Source organism: Miniopterus natalensis, chromosome 15 (genome assembly GCF_054644295.1).
Source record: "Miniopterus natalensis isolate mMinNat1 chromosome 15, mMinNat1.hap1, whole genome shotgun sequence".
Lineage (NCBI taxonomy): Eukaryota > Metazoa > Chordata > Mammalia > Chiroptera > Miniopteridae > Miniopterus > Miniopterus natalensis.
In genome coordinates, this window is record NC_142095.1 from 21,708,827 (window position 1) to 21,731,280 (window position 22,454).

Consider the following 22,454-nt stretch of genomic DNA (forward strand, 5'->3'; position numbering starts at 1 on the left):
GGATCACTGGGAAACTTCCATGGGGACCACATCCTCTCCATGAAGAAGGGAAAGTTTATGTGGTTCCTCTCTGCTCCCTCTTCAGCCTGCTAGAATATTTCATTTAGATTGAAAAGAAGCTAATACTTTAGGTAATACCTTTTACCTCTGAAATAATGATTTTTCCATTTAAAGAGACTTCCTATGGGTGCATAAGGGAATCTCACAGTCACTAATTGAAGGGGAAAATACTGAGTTTTACTTTTTTCAAAGGGGGAATGATGTGATTTGAGGGTGGGATGGGGGGATATCTGTGGAAATTGTATTTTGCTAAACATTTATCTGCCTCCAGTCGCCATGTTAGACCTTTATTTATATTATCTCATGTAAACCTTTCTACAGCCCTAGGAGTTATAAGCATCACTGGTTACTTTATATGGATAAAAGAGGAAATACAGGTTTAGCAAAGTGAAGTTACTTGTCAGAAGCCACACAGCTAATAATTGGTGGTGACAGGATTCAAATCCAAAGATCAGAATGCTCTTGGAAATAAGAGTTAAGTTCATTGTGCAGACTTATCTTTAGCCTAGTCTGGTCAGATTATGCTGGTATTATTTTTTCTAGTATTCTCATGATTTAAGGATGAAGAAGTCAGAGACTGACTTATGTCATCTCTGCGCCTGGGAATGGGTGAATCTGGGTGTGTGTGTGTTGGGTAACGACCTAGGTACAAATGGAAAATGAGATTCATATGTCTTCAAACCAAAAATGTTGAAAAAAGCATGGATATTGAGAAATTCCAGCTCTCAGATATCCAAACAAGGTTTGTTGACACCAACTAAAATATTATTTCTTTTAAACGACGTTAGGATTCGAATTAAGTTCTTAGATAATCTTTGTGCTATTGATTAAATTTTAACACTTGTGAAATAAATAATGTCTTGAAATATCATTTTATCCCATTGTTTTTATCCCCCAAAAGCAAAAAGAAATAGACTACAATCAACCATGCTAAGTTTTGGAGAAAATTTAGTGGCTCTTGGCAGTGTAATGAATTTCCTACTCTTGAATTATTTAATTCTCTTATGATGCTATGTGCAGTTTACCTAAACATCCTTTAGCAGTGTGTCCTCTGCTCAGTTGGGTCTTGGTTATTTTTGATTTCCTGTGTTACTCCACCTCCTGTCCTTTTTTTTTTTTTTAATTTAATTTAAATCAGAGCCATGCCTGTGCATAAATTTAAAGTCAACTTGCACTCTCAGGCTTATAATGAAAACGATTTCCCTGTCCGTTCTTCCCCTTTGTTCCTGACTCCCAGATCTTCAGGAACACTCACTTTCAAGTCTTTGGATTTTCCCTTCCAATACTATTGCCTTTTCTGTTTTAAATTCTTTTTTTTTTTAATTGATTTCTGAGAGAGGAAGGGAGAGAGAGGGAGAGAGATAGGAACATCAATGATGAGAGACAGCCATTGATCGGCCGCCTCCTGCACACCCCCTACTGGGGATCCAGCCCTCAACCTGGGTACGTGCCCTGACCGGGAATTGAACTGTGACCTCCTGGATCATAGGTCGGCCCTCAACCACTGAGCCACACTGTCTGGGCTGCCTTTTTTTCCTAAATGACATGTTCACTTTGCTATTTCTTGGTTTTCAGTTTTGGATGTTTCCCTATTGATTTCTTTCTTTCTAATTTTGTTTTGTCCTCTGTTGACTGGAATTTAGATCCTGATTTACACGGTGTGTTCCTGAATCAGAATATGTTCCCCTCCAGGCTCTTACTATGTGTTCACTTGTGGAATATTCTATTTTATTTTCATAGCTAGACCCTGACCAAGGATTCTGTAAGCCCTTGAAGTTGTTTATATTCAAGAGTAAATAAAATTTTGTTTTTCTAACCCCCTTTCTCTAATTCTCTGTCTTTGAACTCAAATAAATTGACTGTTATGATAAATATACTCTAAAATAAATGCATTGGGTTTTCAGTGTACGGCTGTGAGTCCGTTTCTAACCCAGATTCTTATTCAGGATGCTCTTTCAATTATAATGTATTGTGAACCTGTAATTTGTTGTTGACGGAGCCTTCTGAAGGGTTTTTCCTGCACTTTTATTTGGTCAACCTTGCTTGATACAAGATTGGTTCTAAAAGGCAATTTACTTGAGTTTTAAGGAGTGGAGTAGAAAGAACTATTTCAGTTTCTCTGGTAGTTAAGTATTAGGTTTTCTTTTCTTTCTTTTTAAAAATAGTTTTACATCACCTTTTCCACCCATCTCCCTACACCCCCTCTGGCAGCAGTCAGTTTGTTCTCTGTCTCTGTGGGTCTGTTTCTGTTTTGTTTTGCTTGATTTCCTACTGTGGAGGGTAAAGGTTTTTCTTAACCTGCCCATCTCCCTCTCCATACACTTTCCCTCAGCTCATTCTTGCAATAAAATTATTTTCTCTACTTTTGATCAATTCAGTTCATTGTTCACCTGATGACATAAAGGTAAATATTATTTACAGCTATATAACTTGTGTTTTCCTGAGTCACCCTTTCTCCCATTTGCTTTGTGTCCTATGAACATATTACTAGTTAATCATAAAGCTCTTTCACAGAACTAATAACCTCCTAATACATTCCAATATGTGAGGTTTGCTCCTTCCTGGGCCCTCTGCCCTATTGCTCTAATCAGGACTGATTTTCAGCTGGGCCTCTGTACTGTTTTCCTATTGGGACCAATTTTGGAACAGCAACCTCTTCTTTTGGAAGCAGAGGAAAATGTGTGCAGACTGCTGTCTCTAATAGGAAGCTTCTCCCTTTAGTACATTGTTATCTTGAGGAATCCCTATAGTTGTTTGCTCTTTCCCATTGAAGCTTTGATTTTCTTTAAAAAAAAAAAAGAGATTTGTAGACTTCAGGATGAACTGAGTTTATTCAACATGTCAGTAGTTTGCTAGATAACCCAGTGTTGGAGCATTGGTCAAACAGACTCATTTATGTTTTTGAGACTGTAACTTGCTTAAGATCAGCCAAAGCTATTCGAAGAATATAGCTTACAGAGGTGCTGAACTCTAAATTACAACATTCCTTGGACGTTGAGAAAAGATGGCTCATTACTGTCTATAAAATTAGACATTCTGGTTTTTGTAAGATGCCTAGTAAAATGGAATTCTAAATGAGATTTTATTTATGGGAAAGATTGTATTTTGGCAATAAGGGAAAAGTTTAATTTGTTAATTATGATAAATTTAAGACTGTCATTGATTTTTAAATGTTCAAAAACCTACCACCCTCCTGCAATTATTTTTATGTTTGTGTTTCCTTTACTTGCATAAATAATAAGGGGGTTATCATAATATATATACTATTTTATATTCTGCTTTTCTATGTCTCCAAATCTTTCTATGATCATTTTCTTTTTCTTTCTTTTTTTTCTTTTTTAATATATCTTTATTGATTTCAGAGAGAGAAAAGGAGAGGAAGAGAGAGATAGAAACATTAATGATGAGAGAATCATTGATCAAGCCCACAACCTGGGCATGTGCCCTGACCAGGAATCAAACCTGATAGCCTGGATGCCTAGGTCGATGCTCAACCGCTGAGCCACGCCCGGCAGGGCTCTCTTATCATTTTAATACATTATATCTCACTCTGTTAGAGAACGATATACTAAGCCTTTAGGTAATTTCTGTTTTGTTCCATATCATGTAGTGATGTAAAGAAAACCTGCATTTTAAATTTTTTTGTTTTGTTCTTGCCTTTGCTTTCCTGAAATGATTTCCTAATATAAATGTTTAGACATGGAATTATAAGAGCCTGAGCTTTGCCATATAGAGCCATGTTGTTTTAGAAGTGTTGCATTATGAACGTCACTGATGTAATATGCAAATTAGGTAACATTTCACAACCTTTTTCAAAATTTCTAGTTGCATGCCTTTTGAAACTTGGTTCATATTTTTATATCTGTAAACCAACTCTTGAAGAGGAGAGTATTATAATAGTAATGATTAATAGAAGTGCTCCCCATTTATCTGAATAGTTTTAAAAACTTAAGCACATGTAATTGATCCACATATCGATTAATTCTGAGTTTAAGATTTTCCTCTCTCTGCAGATCTATGAATAATCAATCAGTAGCCTAGTCAACATGAGAAAGAAGGCAGAAGAATTCACAAAATGGGCATTATCCTCAATCTTGGAAAATGTATCTTCTCTGTAGAACTGAAAATACTAATTTGAGGGAGAAATTAAATCAGTTATCAGATGAATCATTTTAACAGCTCACCCTTTGCCTGGATAACTAGGTTAATGCTCTAAAAACCTATAGGGTTTTAAATCCAGTTTTCTGCTCATTCACGGTGTGCTTTATGGGCGTTTGTTCCAGAATATCACACCTGTTGCTGTGTTCAACATGCTGCGTTTCCTCAGATGGCATAAGGGTCCTTAACACTGGTCAGCATTTAGCCCACAAGGAATGGATGGGCTTTTAGTGACCAGCTGTTATGTAAAATGGGAATCTGAGTAATTTAAACAAAGTATTTTTGCTTCCATCAATAGCTGAGACATTGGAAGGAGATGTGCAAAGACTGGGGAAGAATAAGAACCTGGTCTTCCATTTTCCCAACTCTTCCACTCCTCCCCAACTCTACATCCTAGAAGGACTGAGCGCAGACAGTGAAATCTCTTGTCTTTCTCTTGTGGCCTTCCAGTGACATCTTGCAGGGAAGGCTGTCTTTGCTAGGAACACTGAAGATGCCTGGTGAACTCACTAAACCTTGTTCCTTCTGACAGGGTGTTCGTGGAGAATCCGGTGAACTCGGTTACCATGGAGAACTTGGGTATCCAGGCTCACAGGTTGTATCAGTGAACTTGTTTCTAGTGCTAAAGGATATTTCTTTAAAAATTTAACTTAGATCCTTTGATATGGATTTCACATATATCAGAATGGCCTTGGATACTTCCCTTCCAGGGCCTCTCGAAACAAATTATATAGGCCTTCTTCTGAGCAGGTTAAATCCCAATAGCTAATATTTATTGAGCTCTTACTATGTCCTAGATATGGCCCTAAGCTCTTGTATTAACTCATTAAATCCTTCCATGGGGGGTTTATTATTCCCCATATTACAGGGGAGAAATGGAGGAGGAGGGATAAAGAAGTTAGGTAAATTGGCCAAGCTCACACAGCTAGTAAGTGATAAAGATGGGATTCAGACTCGGGCAGTATAGTCATAAGTCTATGCTCTTAATTATTGCCTGTTCAAATTAATCAAATTATATTTAATTCATTAAAATTGTACTCAATTTGGAAGGGAAAATCAGCAACTTGTTTATGAAGTATCTATTATACACAAGGCATTTTGCTAATAGTCTGGGGACATTCAGACCTTTAAGGCAAGGAGCTTGCCCTGAAGGAGTTCAGTCTAGTGGGCTGTTGTAAAGAATGCTGTGATAACTGGAAATTTAAACTTCCCCTCGGTTCTTCTGGAATCTTCTAAGCGTAACCCAAATCTGTCTTTCTGTAAACACTCCTGGAAGACCCTCTGCATCTTTCTTTGAAAAGTCGAGTTGTTTCAAAGTATTCTCAAGTGGAAGAGCTTTAACACAACAGATTTTGCTAACACATGGAATCACTATCCTTAACTTCAAAGATCCTCTGAGTGTCAGAAGATAATTTGAGAAGGTCTCTGCTGTTTTTCCACTTGACAAAGATGCTAAAGAAAGAAGTGGATAATCAACGTGTAATTACGGATTATATTTACCTTATGATAGAAAATAGTGTCTGAACTCAGGGGGAAACAATGCAGAGATGCATTTTCACCTTTCCTTTTGATCACTGGCTTAATTCAAATTTGGACCTCCTGCTATTGCTGTTTCCTGGCTTCCTCCTTTATTCTACTGCTGAGTGCAAGGGGAGCGGGGCCTGTGGTGAGCCAGGAGCAAGGTAATCAATAAAGCCTCTGCTTCATTCTCACTTCCCACTGGCACGTGTGTATGATTCAATACCCACAGAGGCGATTCAATACCTCACGCAGGAGCATAGAAGCCATGATCAATGCTTCCAATAGGAAAGCATTTCTCAGAAAAGCTGGAAAAAATTAAAGTGTCAGAAATCAGGAAAGTAAGATAGATTGGGGAGAAAACAAGCAACTCCCCAGCAATGTGCCCAGTGAGATTAGGTCACGTAAGTGTATTTTTGGTTCTTGATAAAGTCAGAACGTAATTTCTTGTTTAACCCTTGTATATATAAGGAGAAGGTTCATTTTTCAAAGGCAATCACTATCCTTACAGCTTCTCTCATTCCCTTTTAAGATTTAAAATTAGTTGGGTGAATTGAAATATAAAAGCGATGTTCTCAAACTTTAGTACTCATCAGCTTCAACTGGAGAGATGGTTAAAAATATAGATGCTGAGGACTCACCCTGTGCTTCAGATGGAATGAGTTTGGAGTGAGAGTACAGGGGGTGCTCCAGGGTGCAGGTGCTCCTTGATTAAAGTGTAATAAATGAGATAGTGATGGGTCAGGACACCTTAATCTGTACTTCCTTCAGCATCCAAGATGATTTTATGGTTACATGGGGAAAAATTATGTAGCTCTGTAAAAATTGCTTGAATTTTAATTTATCTTTGGACCAGGGACTAAGAGGAAGGCAAGGACCACCAGGAATTTTTGGACAAAAGGGCTCAATGGGTGCTCAGGTAGGTTTAGAAAACTAAACGTTGCGACACAGCTGCTCATTAACAATGGCCAGTTCATACACCTGAGTGTTCCTGGGCAGATAACATAAAGCCACACTGTTTGTTCTGGGATCTGTGGGTATCAGGGATTTCTAGAAATAGCTAATTTGATGTAGGGGCCATTGATCATCAGGTATGTGCCCCTTTCTATTCTAAGTATATTGTGGGATCAATGAGATTGGGTTTGAGCCTCAGGGGTGTGTAACATAAATTCCTACTTACCTATGGTGCAAGAAAACATAGTATAAAGGGGAATAAGTGGTTAATTTACTCCTCACAAACATGTAAAGAACATTACTATTCCAGTTTTCTAGAAGAGGAAACTGAGGCTCAAAGGGATTAAATTACTAGTCATCTGGGTAGTAAGAGGCTGAACTGGCCTCTAACTTGGGTCTTTCTAGTGCCTGTTCCACAACCCATCCAATATCCCGGGGGTCCGCAGAAGGTTCCGACCAGATTGAGGCAGATGATTGGAGCGGCTTCCTAAGGAAGGGAGTATTTGAATACCTTAAACCTGAGCAGCATGACTTAAGTCAGGGATAAGAGTATCTGGAGATTTTAAATAGCAGCTTCAGAGGGCCCAAGCCCTAGTCCTGTCCTCATTCTTTCTTGGTTGGGAAAATTCTAGCCCCATAACTGATTGTGTTACTTTCATTCCTGTTTGATAATATTTTCCATTTGGGAAGGGTAAAAGTCCAGGCATTTATCTTCCCAACCTCTTAATCAAATGGTGTTTTCCCCTCTAGAAGCCAGATAATCCCTTCAAGTCTTGGTATGTGGTAGATGTGGCCTCTTGCACAGAACACTTTACTCTCCCACCTAACCGCCAGCCCAGAAGTTAAATGTGTATATTATGTTATTTTCTATGTTGCAGGATAAAATTAATTGTATTAAAGGTAATTCATGAGCATATTACCAGTTCCAGGCCATATCAATAATAACAAGAGTCAGATAGTTAACGCTGTGGCCCTTTAGGTGATTTTGGTCGTGGTCTTGTTGCAGGGGAATCCTGGGCCTCCAGGGCCAAATGGTTCAAAAGGAAAAGCTGGGCCAAGAGGAATGAAGGTAAATGTCAGAGAATATGCTCTTCCTTGATTGCAACTTGGGTTTTCCTATATGAATCTCTCCTTATGGCATCATTTCCAGCATGAGTTTCTGATGTGGTTGGTGATGATAGTGACTGTCCATTACCTTAGAGCTGGATAGATGGGTGCAGAGAAGGAAAGACATATAGATAGACATATAGAAAGATGAATAGGTGGCATCATGTATCAGTAGACAAAGACATATTGATAGATAAACATATGCCTTCATCATAAATGCAGATTCACACACTCACACCTAGAAAAAGCCCTAGCAATATAAAATTCTGTAACTGGTGCTGCATACCCAGTTTTGCTAATTTTCAATACCAAAAATTTAAATATATTTTTAGTTCTTTATATTTAACCAAAGTCTAGAGGAAGATATTTATCTTAGACTGTAGGATGATGTCAATGGGACTTGAAAAGTGTGACTGTAAAATTTCTAAGAAAAATGATATAAAATTGTATGAACTCATAGGAGAAAATTAATTTCATCTTTATCTTTCATTATAAAAGGGAGAGCATGGTGTTGCAGGGGAAAGAGGCCCACGGGGTCAACAAGGACCAAGAGGGCAACCTGTAAGTCTGGTTTCTCTGTTTTGAACTCCTGATGGAATTTCTTGTTTATTATTTGTTCTTATCTCACATAAAATTCTAATTTTCATCATGAATATTCGGGGTAACAAATATGACATAATCACTAGGACTGCTGTGAATCTAGAGAGTCAAAGATCTTTAAACTCCCCATATAAATAAAGAATACAAAGGTGTCTCTGCGTTTATTTTGTCTTTTCACGTGTTATTGAAGAGGAGAGTGCTAGTTAGCCTCTTACGGTTGACAAAGGTTTTTACAAGCATTTGAGCCTTTTAGGAGTAGAGGTGCTCAATAAAACATTTTTTCAGGGAAATAAGACAGCCAATCAGAGGTGCAAACTTCTTTTTTTTTAAAAAAAAGTATCTTCCTTGATTTCAGAGAGAGGAAAGGGGAGGGAGAGAGAGAGAGGAACATCAATGATGAGAGAGTCATTGATTGGCTGCCTCCTGCATGCACCCAACTGGGGATCGAGCCCACAACCAACATGTGCACTGTCCAGGAATTGAACCCCGATTACCTGGATCCTAGGTGGACACTCAACCTCCGAGTCACGCCCGGCCGGGCAGGTGCAAACTTCTTAAAAATGGCTTTTTATTGTTGTGTTACAGATGTCCCCCATTTCCCCCCTATCCTCCCCTTCCACCTAACTCCTGCCCCACCCCAGGCCATCCCCACACTGTTGTCTGTGTCTATGAGTTATGCATATATGATCTTTGGTTAATCTCTTCCCATTCCCTCCACCTCCCTCCCCACTGAGATCTGTTTTTCTGTTCCATGCATCCATGGAAAGGTGCAAACTTTTAAGGGCAAGAATGTGATTATCTAGAGCATAGAAATAATCTTTAAAGACCAAAGATCATAAAAGATTTGCTTCAACGGATAACACTTTCAAAGACAGGGCTATGCATTTTTACCTTAGTCATTGCTTTGAACGTAAGAGCAAGTAATTATTTTGTGACTACTTTAAATTCAACACCTTATTGGAATGAACTTTATGATAACAGAGTAATGTTGTCTTTCCTGAAACTCAGATTTCTGAGATTTCTCTCATCAGCAGTAGGAAGGACCTGCATCTGCTTTACACTCAGCACTGAAATTACATTTGTTAGCAAGGAGAGAAAATAAAAACAGGTCTAAGAAGCTTAAACTAAACTATGGCCAGGGAAAAGCAGAACAAGATTACTATCAAATGAAATGTAATTTTATTTATTATTATTATTTTGCATCTACACTCAGTTCAGATGATGGAGTTAAAGCACGGTTTGACATTATTAAAATATCCTGATTTAAGATACTGAAAAGCTTGTTCCTATTGACCTCTTTTGGACAGACAAAGCTGGGGAGCAATGCCTTTCTTGAAAGGGTCATTTCAGGGATGTTGGAGGGTGCTGGACATCCCCAAAATACACAGTTTGAGTCTCTGGGGTTGTAGATGCTGAAGGCACATGTCCTTCAGCAGAGAGAAGCTGGAGTAACTGCAAATGGACTTCATTTGCATTCTTCCCCCTCAAATAATTCACTTCGGCAATCTTCTTTATCTTATTTTCTAATATTTCAAACTTTCCTCCTTAGCCATAAGAATGGCTTAGAATTAAAAAAATTTATTCTCAGTTAATGTACTTGATTTAGGTCCAGTCTTTGTCCATTCAGCACAAAGCACCCAAAAGGTTCTGAATTCACTCTTTATTATAGGAAGCTCATGGGTCTATGTACAGATGCTAAGATCCCAGTACTATCATTAACATTTTCATAATTATTGTCATCAGCACCACCTCTGCTTCCACCGCCTCTACCTTCACTACCACCAGCACCATTATCACGACCAATATCACTGCCACCATCATAACCATCACAACCATTACTACCCCCTGGCCAGCATCATCACTATTCCTGCCACCATCAGCAGCAGAATAATGACCACTTATCAAGTACTTTCTCTGCGCCCGGCATCGTGCTAAGGACTTCCCATGCACAGTCTCATTTAATCTTCCAACCATAGATCAACGATATTACTATCCCCATTTAACAGATGAGAAAACTGAAGCTCAGAGAGGCTGAGTAACTTGCCTAAGGTCACTCCTACGACCAGTGTTGAAACTTCAGGTCTGTTTGGCTTTACTGCCTATAAACTTATTCACTAAACTACATCACCTCCATCCCAATCTTTCCCTCCAAAGTCTGTCTTTATCCCTAGAGATTTACCAATTGTGGAACTCCTTCCACTGTTTACTTATCCAGCAAGGAAAGCAGGTTTGCTAAAGGAGAGCTTTGTACAGTGATTGGGCTTCCTACACCCATGGTATCGTCTTGCTGAGGTACAGAATCTTGCTGAAGAAGCGGTTAAAAATGAGCAAGAATACAAAACACTTATTTATATAATTATCTTTAAAAACTTTAAACACTATTCCCTCCTTATCTGTTGAAGGCTGTCTAGTGTATATCCTATGAAGCTGGGATAAACCTCCCCTTTTGTCTTCCCCACCTCCTGCCACTGCTGATTTTTCCAAGGGTTCAGATAATATTAGCAACCAAGTGCTCATCTGGATGACTCTACAATTCATCTTGTGTCCTTTTCTTAGGGTATGTTTGGTCCTGATGGATATGGACGTCCGGGAAGAAAAGGAACAAAGGTGAGAGTTACCTTATAGAGTATTTTGAACTGAAGACTACAGTTTTGACTTTGTTTTACTAGGGTGAAAGTTATTACTCAAGTGGCATGCCAGGAATGGTTTTTGCATGCTGTTCATGACGTGTTGTAGCTGCCAGAGTTCCCTCCTTAAAAAATAAAAGCTGAATTTGTCACTCCCTTATTTAAAAATCAAACTCCTTACCTCTTCTTCTATCTACACCAGATATCCCTACCCCAGCTCTGGGCATGCCAGGTTCTTTCTCTACTCCTTGCCTTTGCAAACACTCTCGCCTCTATTTGGGATGTCCTTCCCCATCTCCCTCCTTTGGACAATTTTTATTCATTTTCTAACACCAACTCAACTTCTTGTGGAAGACAGAATTTGTTGTCCTATGTTCTGCGTTCCTAAAACACATTGTTCATATTTCTACAGTAGTCCCTTTCCATTGAGGTTATATTATAATTTATCCTTGCATATTTGTCTGCCTCCCAGTTTGTGAACTTGGTAGCAGAACTGCTCTTTACTCATTTTTGTGTTGCTGGAACAGAGCCTGGCACAGAGTAGGTGCTCAATAAGTATATTTAAATATTTCCACTCCTATAAGAAGCTGGTATTTTAACATGTAGTTAATGGGTTACTGACAAAGATTTTGAAGGATGGAAGCCACATGAATCTTGACGAGCAAATCAAATGTCAATAGCTGTGGTTGGTGCCTGATGCCTTAGCTTGCAAGTCACATTTATTGCTTCATGAAATAAATCACTGGGATGTTTAGCTATGCTCAGCTACTTAACAATGTCAGTACTCGGGGCTGGCTTCTCTGCAATTCTCTTGTTTCCCTGAGGCTGCTAGATAGCACCACTGTCATTTTATTGAGCAGGAAAATACCCCAAACATAGCAATCCCTTAGTAAATATCTGTGGAATGATGACAATGTGGGACCTCAGTGGCCATCCAGTTTAGCCTTGGTAATTTACAACTAAGAAAATGGAAACTCAGAGAAGTACAGTAACTTGCCTGTGGTCACATAGCTAGTTAGAGACAGAGCTGAGTGTGGAAACTAGTTCATTGTAATCCCATCCTGGCAAATTAAGTCTTTCTTGTCTAGGGAAGAGTTTGAATAGCAGGGAATTCTGGGTAGAATTCAAATGTGCATATTTTGAGCCACAGACCAGCCCTGAGCTAACCACAAGGGCACTCTATGCTGATTGTGATACACATAACATTGTGGAACACATGGATTCATTCCACATTTGCATGGATTTTTCTTGGCAAGACATCATGGTCTCACTTTAACTGGCCCTTACTGCTGCTTGGCCAGCAGACTACATTTTTTTTGGTCTGTTCACTCTCCTCTTCTTTGAGTGACCTGTTCCATACCCTTCCTTCTCTATAGATCATTTCCAGTACAAAAAGAGGTGGGAATATCTCTTATTTAAGAAACCCCCAAACCAAAAGCAAAACCCTCACTTAAGTACATACTTTCATTGCCCCACTTCTCTCTGGCAATGCTTTGAAGGAGTAGTTCTATACCCATGTTCTTGACTTCTAAATATTGAGAGACTCGGGGCTCTACCCTCATATTTTTCTCCCTCTTCACTCGCTCCTTAGGTGACCTTATCCAGTTCCATGGCATCAAGTACTATCTATCCTGTGATCTCCAGTTTATTCCTCCAGCTTGGACGAATTTCTTAAACTCCAAATGTTTCCATTTGTTTATCTAATAGGCACCTTAAAATCGACACATTCCAAAACAACATTTTTCTTCTTTTGTCTGTGAACTTTTTATTGTGGAGAAATTAACACATACATACAAATGAAAAGACATATAGTAATATCTCTTCCCATGGATCCATCACTTAGCTCAAACAATGCAAAACCTTTGACCAATTTTGTTGTTTAATTTCTACTCCCACCCACTTACCTACCCACCATTTTTTGAAGTAAATCCCAGATATCATACGTCATGTATTAATTATACTGCATAAATATTTCAAATTGCGTCTCTAAAATATTCTTTAAAAATATAACCACAATACCATGATCACACCTAAGAATCAACAATAATCCTTTAATATCATCAAACATCCAGGGAGACAAAAGTGATTCTGCTGACAACGTGCTCCTCCTCTGGCCTTCCCTGTCTCGGAAGGCGAGACTCTGTTCTGCCAGTTGCTCAAGACAGATATTTGCACCATCTTTAATCAGTTTCTTTCTCTAAACCCCTACATTTAACCCATCAACAAATAATGGTGAGTGCACCTTCAAAATATCTCCAGCATTTCATCACTTCTTACCACAACCCCTGCCACCCTCTGGGCCAGGCCGACATGGTTTTCCACTTTGATTACTGCAGTAGCCTCCTAACTGGTCTCTCTGCTTCCATCCTTACCCCACCTAGTTAGTTCTTCATGCAGCAACCAGCGCCTTCTTTTAAACACATAGTTACATCATGTCACTCCTTTACTTGAAGCCCAGCTATGGCTCCTGATATCATTCAGAATTAACCTCACCGTTCACATGGCCTACAAGACTCTGTGAACCCTCTGACTTCATCTCCTACTGTTCCTCCCATCCCAACCCCATCCTGCTTCAGTGTTCCTCAAGTGTGACACACATCCATACTCTTGCCTCAGGACTTTTTACTTTCTCTTCCCTCTGCCTGAAATGTGCTTCTGCCAGATATCTGCTTGGCTTGCTTCCTTAATTCATGCTGGTCTTTGTCCGAATGCCACCATTACCAAAAGGCTTTGTCTGACCACCTTATATATATGAAATAGTTACTCCGTCCCCCCATTCACCCATGTCATTCCTCATCCCTTAATCCCCTTTCTGGAATAGCATTTACGTCTTCCTGATGTATTATATATCTCTTCCTCACTAGCAGGTAAGTTCCATGATAGCAGCGGTCTTTGTTCTGTTCACTGCTGAATTCCAAGGGCTTAGAGAAGTGTCTGGCACATAGTAAGTGCTAAATAAATACTTGTTGAATGAGTAATTGCTTTGTAATGTGCCTTTGATCTGACAATGAGGACCTGCTTCCCAACAGTCAATTTGGTGCCCCTTCCCTTGGTATTCATTGGATCAGACCTCTGGTTATTTTAAACTGATAGGTCAAGATGCTTAAGAAGGCAGTTTTATTACAATATATCAAGGAGGGTGAGGAATCTGTAAAAATCACCTGTAAGTTGTTTCATGATAAATTATAGAAATAAAATATGGCCACTTCGGAGTAGCTCAAGATAGCTTTTGAAATAGTTGTTTATTTTGGCACCTGTTTTGAGTCTTTTCCCCTCAAAGTTGTAATTTCTTCCTTTCCCCTGGGGAATGCCAAAGAAAAACTTAATTGCATGACTTTAAACAAGGCCTTATCTCCTTTCTGACACTAGGGTGAATCTGGATTTCCTGGCTATCCTGGCACACAAGTAAGAAGATATCTTTCAGGGCATGGGAACTGGTATGCAGCATGTGTCATTTGTTTGTACTTATTTTTCTTTATACCAAGATTTTGCTTTCGATTCTATTAAGGGAGAAGATGGTGACCTGGGCCACCGAGGAGAGAAGGGGGCAAAAGGAATCAGAGGGAAGAGGGTAAGAATCAGAGGAATTTCCTGAGATCTATAAAGGCCCACCCTACTTCAGGACATTCTACTCATCGGAGCGCATTTCCATTGGGTTAATGGACTTTTTTGCAGGAAGCCCTTGTCCTTCCCAGGCAGGCACATTCCACGCCTTCCTTGGGCTACCTCACTTCCCACTTAATGCCACTCTTATCTACCTTCTGAGTGCAAACGCATGCTCAAACCATAACAACAGAAAATCCAAGTTAGAATTTCAGTTATGCAACATTAACCTTTTATAAAATAGGTTTGGAGACATCTCTGTATTTGGTAAGCATGGGTATCATTTGGAAGGGTATTGCTTTAGCTGCAGAGCAAACTTTGCTGTTTCTTTGAGATCCTTCCAAGCCTTACCTTTCTCTTAGCTTTTTAAGCACTACACTCTCAAGAATGTGGCTGCCATCCTGGCGGACATTGAGTCATATTTTCACTGTACTTTATAGAGTCTACCATGAAAAATCTACTTCAGGTTCTGAAGATTCAATCTTGAAGAGCCATGGTCACTAGCAGCTCTTTTTGGAAGGCCTGTGGATATCTAAAACCTTGGTAGCATTTAGCTGATAGACCTTAGAGAGCAAGGTCTTCTGGGAAAAGGACATGGACCAGTGTTCAGTGAAGAAAAGAGGAAAGGAAAGAGAATATATACTTTCTAGGTACTCAATAATTGGTATTTTCATATACTGGCAAGGACATGAAGAAAAATTTGATCTATGCCTAACTTGGCTTGCTGCTGGCTAATATTTCCCTGCTCACCTAAACTTATCTCTCTGGTTTTAAATTGAAAAAAGAAAAGATAAAACATTAAATTACATGCTGATAATGCTGTGTCAGTTCAAATACCTGTAAGTTGAGCAGTGAATCCATGGCTAGCATGTATATCTTTTCTCATACACTGAAGATCAGAAGGTGATGGAGGAGCCTTTTCTTTCTCTTGATGCCAGGCCCTCAATGCATACTTTATTTACTCTTTTAATTATATGACCTGGAGGCTCATCTGCATATGACAGACATCCCTTAAGGCTGTTTAGAAGTATGTGTTTGTGTGCGTGTTTACGTGTTGGCTGGAATTAGGTATGTGGTAGGATTTTTAGATGGTTCCCATAAAGAGACCTCCCTTCTCTTTCTAGTCTCTAGTCCAGTGGTCACAGTTCATAAAATAACTGGTTTATAGCAGACTCACTGTACCTTAGATAATAATGATAACTTGAATACCTCAGAGTAATGGCTTTAATCAAGTCATATGCAAGGGGGAAAGCTTATTCCTTTGGTTGGTCATTTCTAGGGTAATGCTGGCTTTCCAGGATTTGTTGGAACTCCAGGTGACCAAGGCCCTCCAGGACCACGGGTAACATGAACTCTTCTCCTTTCTCTTATTTTCAACCTTTGTGTAAAAATGAATAAAGACTTGATAAGAAGCATCTTTAAGAAGAAATGAACATTCAGGACACATGAGGATCTATTAGTGAATGGGCCAAATTTGCTTTACATTTGCTTCACATTTGCTTTGAGTCCTTACAGAGTATATTTATTCAGTATAAATGTTTTACTTGAAGATGGGGAAGATATTGGAATGGCTGGAGATGTGTGAACCTGTCAAAATATGTAAAACAATACATAATACTCACTGGAGAGAGAGTTTATCAATGTAAACAAGATGGACAACATTTATGCCAACACTAGAGGGAAATCCTAATATAATAGGACATTTATATAATCTTAACTGAACTGACAATGTTGCAAGCCCACAAATATTTTTTAAACCCCCTGGAAGGTCATTTGATATGAAAGGAAAGACTTGGGGCTATTGTCATTTTGCCCCATGGCTCATCCTAGGAGGCTAAGCTGTCGTTCCACGAAGGATGGCACCTGTGGGTTGAACCTGGTGGTTTCACTGCAGCATAGGGCTTACTGCAGAAGTACAACGAAGTTATAGAATCAAAAATCTTAGAAATACAAGGACCATCCATGCCCATTTTACAGATGAGATAACAAAGGCTGAGATTATAGTGACCTGTCCAAGGTCGCAGATCACTACCTTGTAGAGTCTAAATAAGGCAACCCTATCTGAAGGATCCAGGGAAGATTTGTTCAGTCTCAGGCAGAGATAGGGTGGTGGTGGGTGGCTGGAGGAGAAAGGGTAGGGGAAGACTGGGTTCTACTTTAGAACTGCCTACGAATGGCCCTGAGATCTTGACTGGCCTTTTCCTGAATTTTACCATAAACTGTGGCTTTGTCTCAAAATGACTTGATCTTCTAAAAGTTATGTACCATGTACCTGGGCATCCTGGACTCCAAAGTCTGGAACACACCTAGTCACTCTGACTTCCTTCTTTAAGGGGTCAGACAGAATTCCAGGGCTAGGAGCAAAGGGCAGAAGGTGGTCCATGAACTGTGGTGAACTTTATCAGAACCTGTTGGCAACTCAGGATAAAATGTATTGGACCTCAAAATTTTGCATTTTAAAGCTGTTTCTGTTCTTTCCAGGGCATCAAGGGCCCCAAAGGCTTGGCAGATATTATGGTAGGGGAAGATTTTAATTCTTAACTTTATTCTTTTCAGAACACAAAACTTTCCACTGTGACAAAACAGAAATCTATAAAGATTCTTTAGTTTTGCCTCTTACGAATTCTGTTAGTACTTTAAATTTACAGACTTTGAAATGTTACAACCAAATCAAATAAAAAGAGTGAAATAATATTCCTGGAGGGAATCCGGGTGTTTTTGAGTAATACTAGTTGAGATGAAAGGAAAGACTGAGGCTACTCTCCTATGCAATATGCTTTTTTATGAAGTTCAAAAATTACTTATAAAGTATTTATAAGCCAACACACAGCACAGTCCTGGCCTTTGTGTCTCATGGAACACCTGAAAACAACCTCAAAAGTTATGATGTTTTTTATTTTTATTTTCTAAGTACAAACATACTACTATGGGGATGGAAAAAGGAAGAGGGGACAACTGAGGAGCAAGAAGTGATGGGGTTGAAGGAAGAACCAAACAGAGAGGAAAGGGTCAACGGAACGAAGCAGAATTCTAAGGGAGGTGTTCGGAGTACCTGCCTTGGCAGTCATTCTAAATGACTGAAGAGGTGTAGCAGGAATTGCTAATAGAGAGATCCAAAAATTTAAGGCATTTCTCTGCCTTCTGTGCCAACATTCCTGGATTTAATTCTTCAAAATCATATTTGATTCCTTTGCTTTGTGAGGTAGATAAAAAAAAAGAAAAAAGAATTTCCCTTAGCTACTTATCTCTAATAATATGGGCACTATATTGTATGTAAAATATTTTAAATACTTTAAAATATCCACTGGATCCAGAAATATAACTGCTGGATGGTTTATTTGCTATAATAATTTTTGGGTTTTTTTGTGGCAGTGTAAAAAGCTTCAGACAGGCACTGATAATATCCATATGACATTTCTAAGTCACCAGGGTGAGGAGGAATATATTTCCAATTAAATTCTTTTTCCTTTTCTCTCTCTTTCTCCATCTTTCTAACAGCCTTGTCAAATCATCGATTTCACACGAGAAAACTGCCGTAAGTTGTTTGAAAGAGGCTCGAAAAGAGCAAGTGGTGTGAAATGGGGATGGATCATGGACTGGGGACATAAGTCACTGTGGATTTGACTGAGGTTTGGGAGGTGCCATTGTCCATCATGAAAGGCTCCTGTAAATGAATATATTTAGCCCAGTCCCCCCTTGGGTAAGTAATCTTCCTCTTAGAAATGAAAAGCACAAAAGGCACGTCATCTCAATGGTGGAAAAAAATTCCACTGTACAGCATCGCACCCCATGAAATGCAGTGATCCTCGCTCTCCTGCATGTCTGCGTCCTGGTGCCTCTTATCACAAAACAGGCAAAGGGAAGTTTTGTTCTTTTAATCTCATCCATTTAAACAGGAGGGATCGATGGTGAGCTTTCAATAAGAGATGTGTCCTATTTTATTTACATTTATGTTTTAAAAATGGAATTATGAATCATCAAATCTTAAATTATTTCATTCTCAGATTATAATTTATTTACTATCTTCAATGTATTCCAGGATATTTGCATCCTATAATTAATACATTTCTCCACTTACTTGCAATAGGGAGAGAACACTGACCTGGCAAATTGCATACTTTGGGAGCTTGGTTTTCTTCACAATCATCCCATCCCTCTAACTCTTCCATATTCTATTCATTCCTATCCAGTTGTTGCTCAGGGAGATTACGGAATCCTATTTCCTAGAAATCATAAAGAATATCATCATCATCTTGGCCATAAAGTAAAAAAATATCAGAGTTGGCCATATAAAAAGTGAAAACCTCTTTACATTGGAAAGCAAACAAAAAAATAGAACAAAAATATATGTAATATAAGCAAGAGGTCCAAGCAAAGGACCCAACGTCATTACTTGATCGTGTCAAAATATATAAAATTGCTGCTACTCAATAATTTTCATCAAATGATTCAGACAAATACAGATATTTCATATTTGCTAAACATAAATGTAAAAAACTCTTTTAGAATGAAGATGGGCAAAAGACATGAAGGGAGGATTCAGAGACTGGAGAAGGCCATTGCTGAATTTCCCAGAGGGGAACTCATTCTGAAGCACTCACATGGAAAACACACTACTACTTATGTAAACTAACAATGTCCTCTTTTCTCTCCAAAATAATTTCCCTTCCAGCGTGTTCAACAGGTAAATAATATTTCTTCTTTTTCATTCAAATCTTCACTTGTTAGAGGCATTGCAGAAAATCTTAAATCTGTGTATCCATGTGTCAAGGTGTTTCCAAATGCCCAGTGTTCCCCACTGAAGTGGTCTTTGCCTTGGACATGTCAAACGACGTCTCTGAGTTGGATTTTGAGAGGATGAGAGACATTTTATTGTCTCTGTTGATGAAGATGGAAATAAGTGAGAGTAACTGTCCAACGGGTGCCCGAGTGGCCATCGTTTCTTACAACAACAAAATAGATTACCTGACTCGCTTCTCAGACTACAAGTGGAAGCCTGCACTCCTTCAGGCAGTCAGGAAAATCCCTCTGAAAAGATCATCTGGCAGCAGGAACCTTGGGGCCACCATGAGGTTTGTGGCGAGACACGTATTCAAACGTGTGCGCTCGGGACTTCTTGTGAGGAAAGTGGCTGTGTTCTTCCAGGTGGGCTGGGCCCAGGACTCAGATTCCATCAGCACGGCTACACTGGAGCTCAGTGCACTGGACATCATCCCTGCAGTCATCACCTTCACAGAGGAGCACAACCTCCCAGATGCCCTGGTGGTATGCAGGGGAACCTCTTGGGGGGCAGGGGAACTGGGACAGTTAGCACATGGTCCTTACCCCTCCGTCGAGGACCACATGAGGTATGAGAGCTATTCAGGGGAAGAATTTCCCAGAAATTGGTGTGTATGCATGGGGAGAAGGGGTGTCTCATTATGGACTCTACTATAAGTGCTGACTGGCTGTTCTTGAACATTTATTGTGTTCTGTGCCTCATAAACGTTATCATATTAAATTATCCCCAGAACTCTATAAGGTAGGTTTACTGTATATCTCCATTTCAGAAATAAGAAAACTGAGCCTTAGAGAGGTTAAGTCTGTTATCAAAAGTCAAGTATTTAGTTAGTGGCAGACTGATATTACCTACCTTCAGAGCCTATGCTTAGCCACTATTCTAAATTGTAACATGGGGGTCCATAGAATATATTTTCACTTCGGGTATAAAATACATATCTTATATAAGAAAGCAGGTATTATACACAGATTTTAGGTGAAGAACTGATTGGGTCCTTATATATGTTTAAACCCCAAGACATGTTTCAAGGTACTGAACATTTTCACATCCTGTAACTTTTCTTATGTCCCTTCTCGTCCCATACTCTAAACTCCCAGAGTCACTGCTCTTCTGGCTTCTATCACAATCAGTTAGTCTGACATTTCTGGGCCTTCATATAAATTGACTCCTATAGTATTTTTTGTATCTGGCTTCTTTCACTCAACATCAAGTATATTCTTTTTGTTTACCTATGTTGTATATATGGGTATCCAGTTTTTGTTTGTTTGTTTTTACTGCTGTTCTGAAGTATTCTAGTGTGTGTATACATCACAATTTATTTAACTATTCTCCAGACTTTACTCTTCTTACCAAAACCCACAGAACACATCCTCATGGAATATCTGATATGATTTATCTAAATGAACTTAGTCTCTCTTTCTTTGCATTTATTTATTTATTTATTTATTTATTTATCTATTTATTTATTTATCTCTTTGTAATTGAATTTGTTGAAGTGACATTGGTTAATAAAAGTATGTAGGTTTCAGGTGTACAATTCTATAATACATCATCTGGATATTGTATTGTGTGTTCACCATCTCAAGTGGTCTCCTTCAATCACTCTTTTCCACCTCCTCCTATCCCCCTTTCCCTCTGGAAATCACCATACTATTGTCTGTGTCTATGAGTTCATTCGTTAGTTTGTCTTGCTTAATCCCTTCACCTTCTTCACCCAGCTCCCAACACCTGTCCCCTCTGACAGCTATCAGTTTGTTCTTTGTATCTATGAGTCTGTTTCTATTTTGTTTGTTAGTTTATTTTGTTCATTAGATTCCACATACAGGTAAAATTACATGGTACTTGTCTTCCTCTGACTGGCTTATTTCACTTAGCATAATGCTCTCCAGGTCCATCCATGCTGTTGAAAACAGTAAGATTTTCTTCTTTTTTACAGCTGTGTAGGATTCCACTATGTAAATGTATCACAGTTTTTTTATCCACTCACCTACTGATGGGTACTTGGGCTACTTCCAAATCTTACTATTGTAAATAACGCTGCAATGAACATAGGGGTGCACTTATTATTTTGAATTAGTGTTTCAGGTTTCTTTGGATATATTCCCAGAAGTGGAATTGCTGGGTCATAGGCAATTCCATTTAAATTTTTTTTTGGAAACTTCATACTGCTTTCCATAACAGCTGCACCAATCTGCATTCCTACCAACAGTGCACTAAGGTTCCTTTTTTCCACATCCTTGCCAGCACTTGTTGTTTGCTGATTTATTGATGATATTCTGACAGGTGTAAAGTGATAGTTCATTGTGGTTTTAATTTACATTTCTCCAATGATTAGTGAGGTTGAGCATCTTTTAATATGTCTATTGGCCATCTGTATGTCCTCTTTGGAGAAATGTCTATTCAGGTCCTTTGCCCATTTAAAAAAAATTTTTTTTTGGTGTTGAGTTTTATAAATTCTTTATAAATTTTGGATATTAACCCTTTATCAGATGTATAATTGACAAATATGTTCTCCCATTCAGTGGGTTGTCTTTTCATTTTGTTGATGATTTCCTTTGCTGTGCAAAAACTTTTTAGTTTGATGTAGTCCTATTTGTTTATTTTTACTTTTGTTTCCCTTGCCCAAGGAGATATATCAGAAAAAATATTGCTATGAAGACTGTCTGAGATTTTACTGTCTATGTTTTCTTCTAGGATTTTTATGGTTTTGAGTCTAACATTAAAGTCTTTAACCCATTTTGAGTTTATTCTGTGTATGGTGTAAGAAGATGGTCTAGTTTCATTATTTAAAAATGTATTTGTCCAACTTTCCCAACGTCATTTACTGAATAGATTATCTGTATCCGATTGTACAGTTTGGACTCCTTTGTCAAATATTAATGGACCATAAAGGTGTGGGTTTATTTCTGTGCTCTCTATTCTGTTCCATTGATCTATATGTCAGTTTTTATGCCAATACCATGTTATTTTGATTTCTATGGCCTTGTAGTATAGTTTGATATCAGGTAGCGTGATTCCTCTAACTTTGTCCTTGTTTCTCAAGATTG

At 38.7% G+C, this 22,454-nt stretch overlaps 1 protein-coding gene across 1 annotated transcript in view; it reads left to right on the forward strand.

Moving 5' to 3' along the window:
• The window catches only part of LOC107546063 (collagen alpha-4(VI) chain-like), an 82,860-nt gene that overhangs the window by 43,155 nt on the left and 17,251 nt on the right, over positions 1 to 22,454 (forward strand). Inside the window, exons 21-32 of the mRNA XM_087824617.1 lie at positions 4,751 to 4,813; positions 6,593 to 6,655; positions 7,697 to 7,759; positions 8,296 to 8,358; positions 10,954 to 11,004; positions 14,394 to 14,429; positions 14,533 to 14,595; positions 15,907 to 15,969; positions 17,109 to 17,144; positions 18,126 to 18,162; positions 19,300 to 19,311; positions 19,399 to 19,892. Coding sequence (XP_087680743.1) covers positions 4,751 to 4,813; positions 6,593 to 6,655; positions 7,697 to 7,759; positions 8,296 to 8,358; positions 10,954 to 11,004; positions 14,394 to 14,429; positions 14,533 to 14,595; positions 15,907 to 15,969; positions 17,109 to 17,144; positions 18,126 to 18,162; positions 19,300 to 19,311; positions 19,399 to 19,892 — 1,044 coding nt within the window. The remainder of the gene's footprint in view (positions 1 to 4,750; positions 4,814 to 6,592; positions 6,656 to 7,696; positions 7,760 to 8,295; positions 8,359 to 10,953; positions 11,005 to 14,393; positions 14,430 to 14,532; positions 14,596 to 15,906; positions 15,970 to 17,108; positions 17,145 to 18,125; positions 18,163 to 19,299; positions 19,312 to 19,398; positions 19,893 to 22,454) is intronic.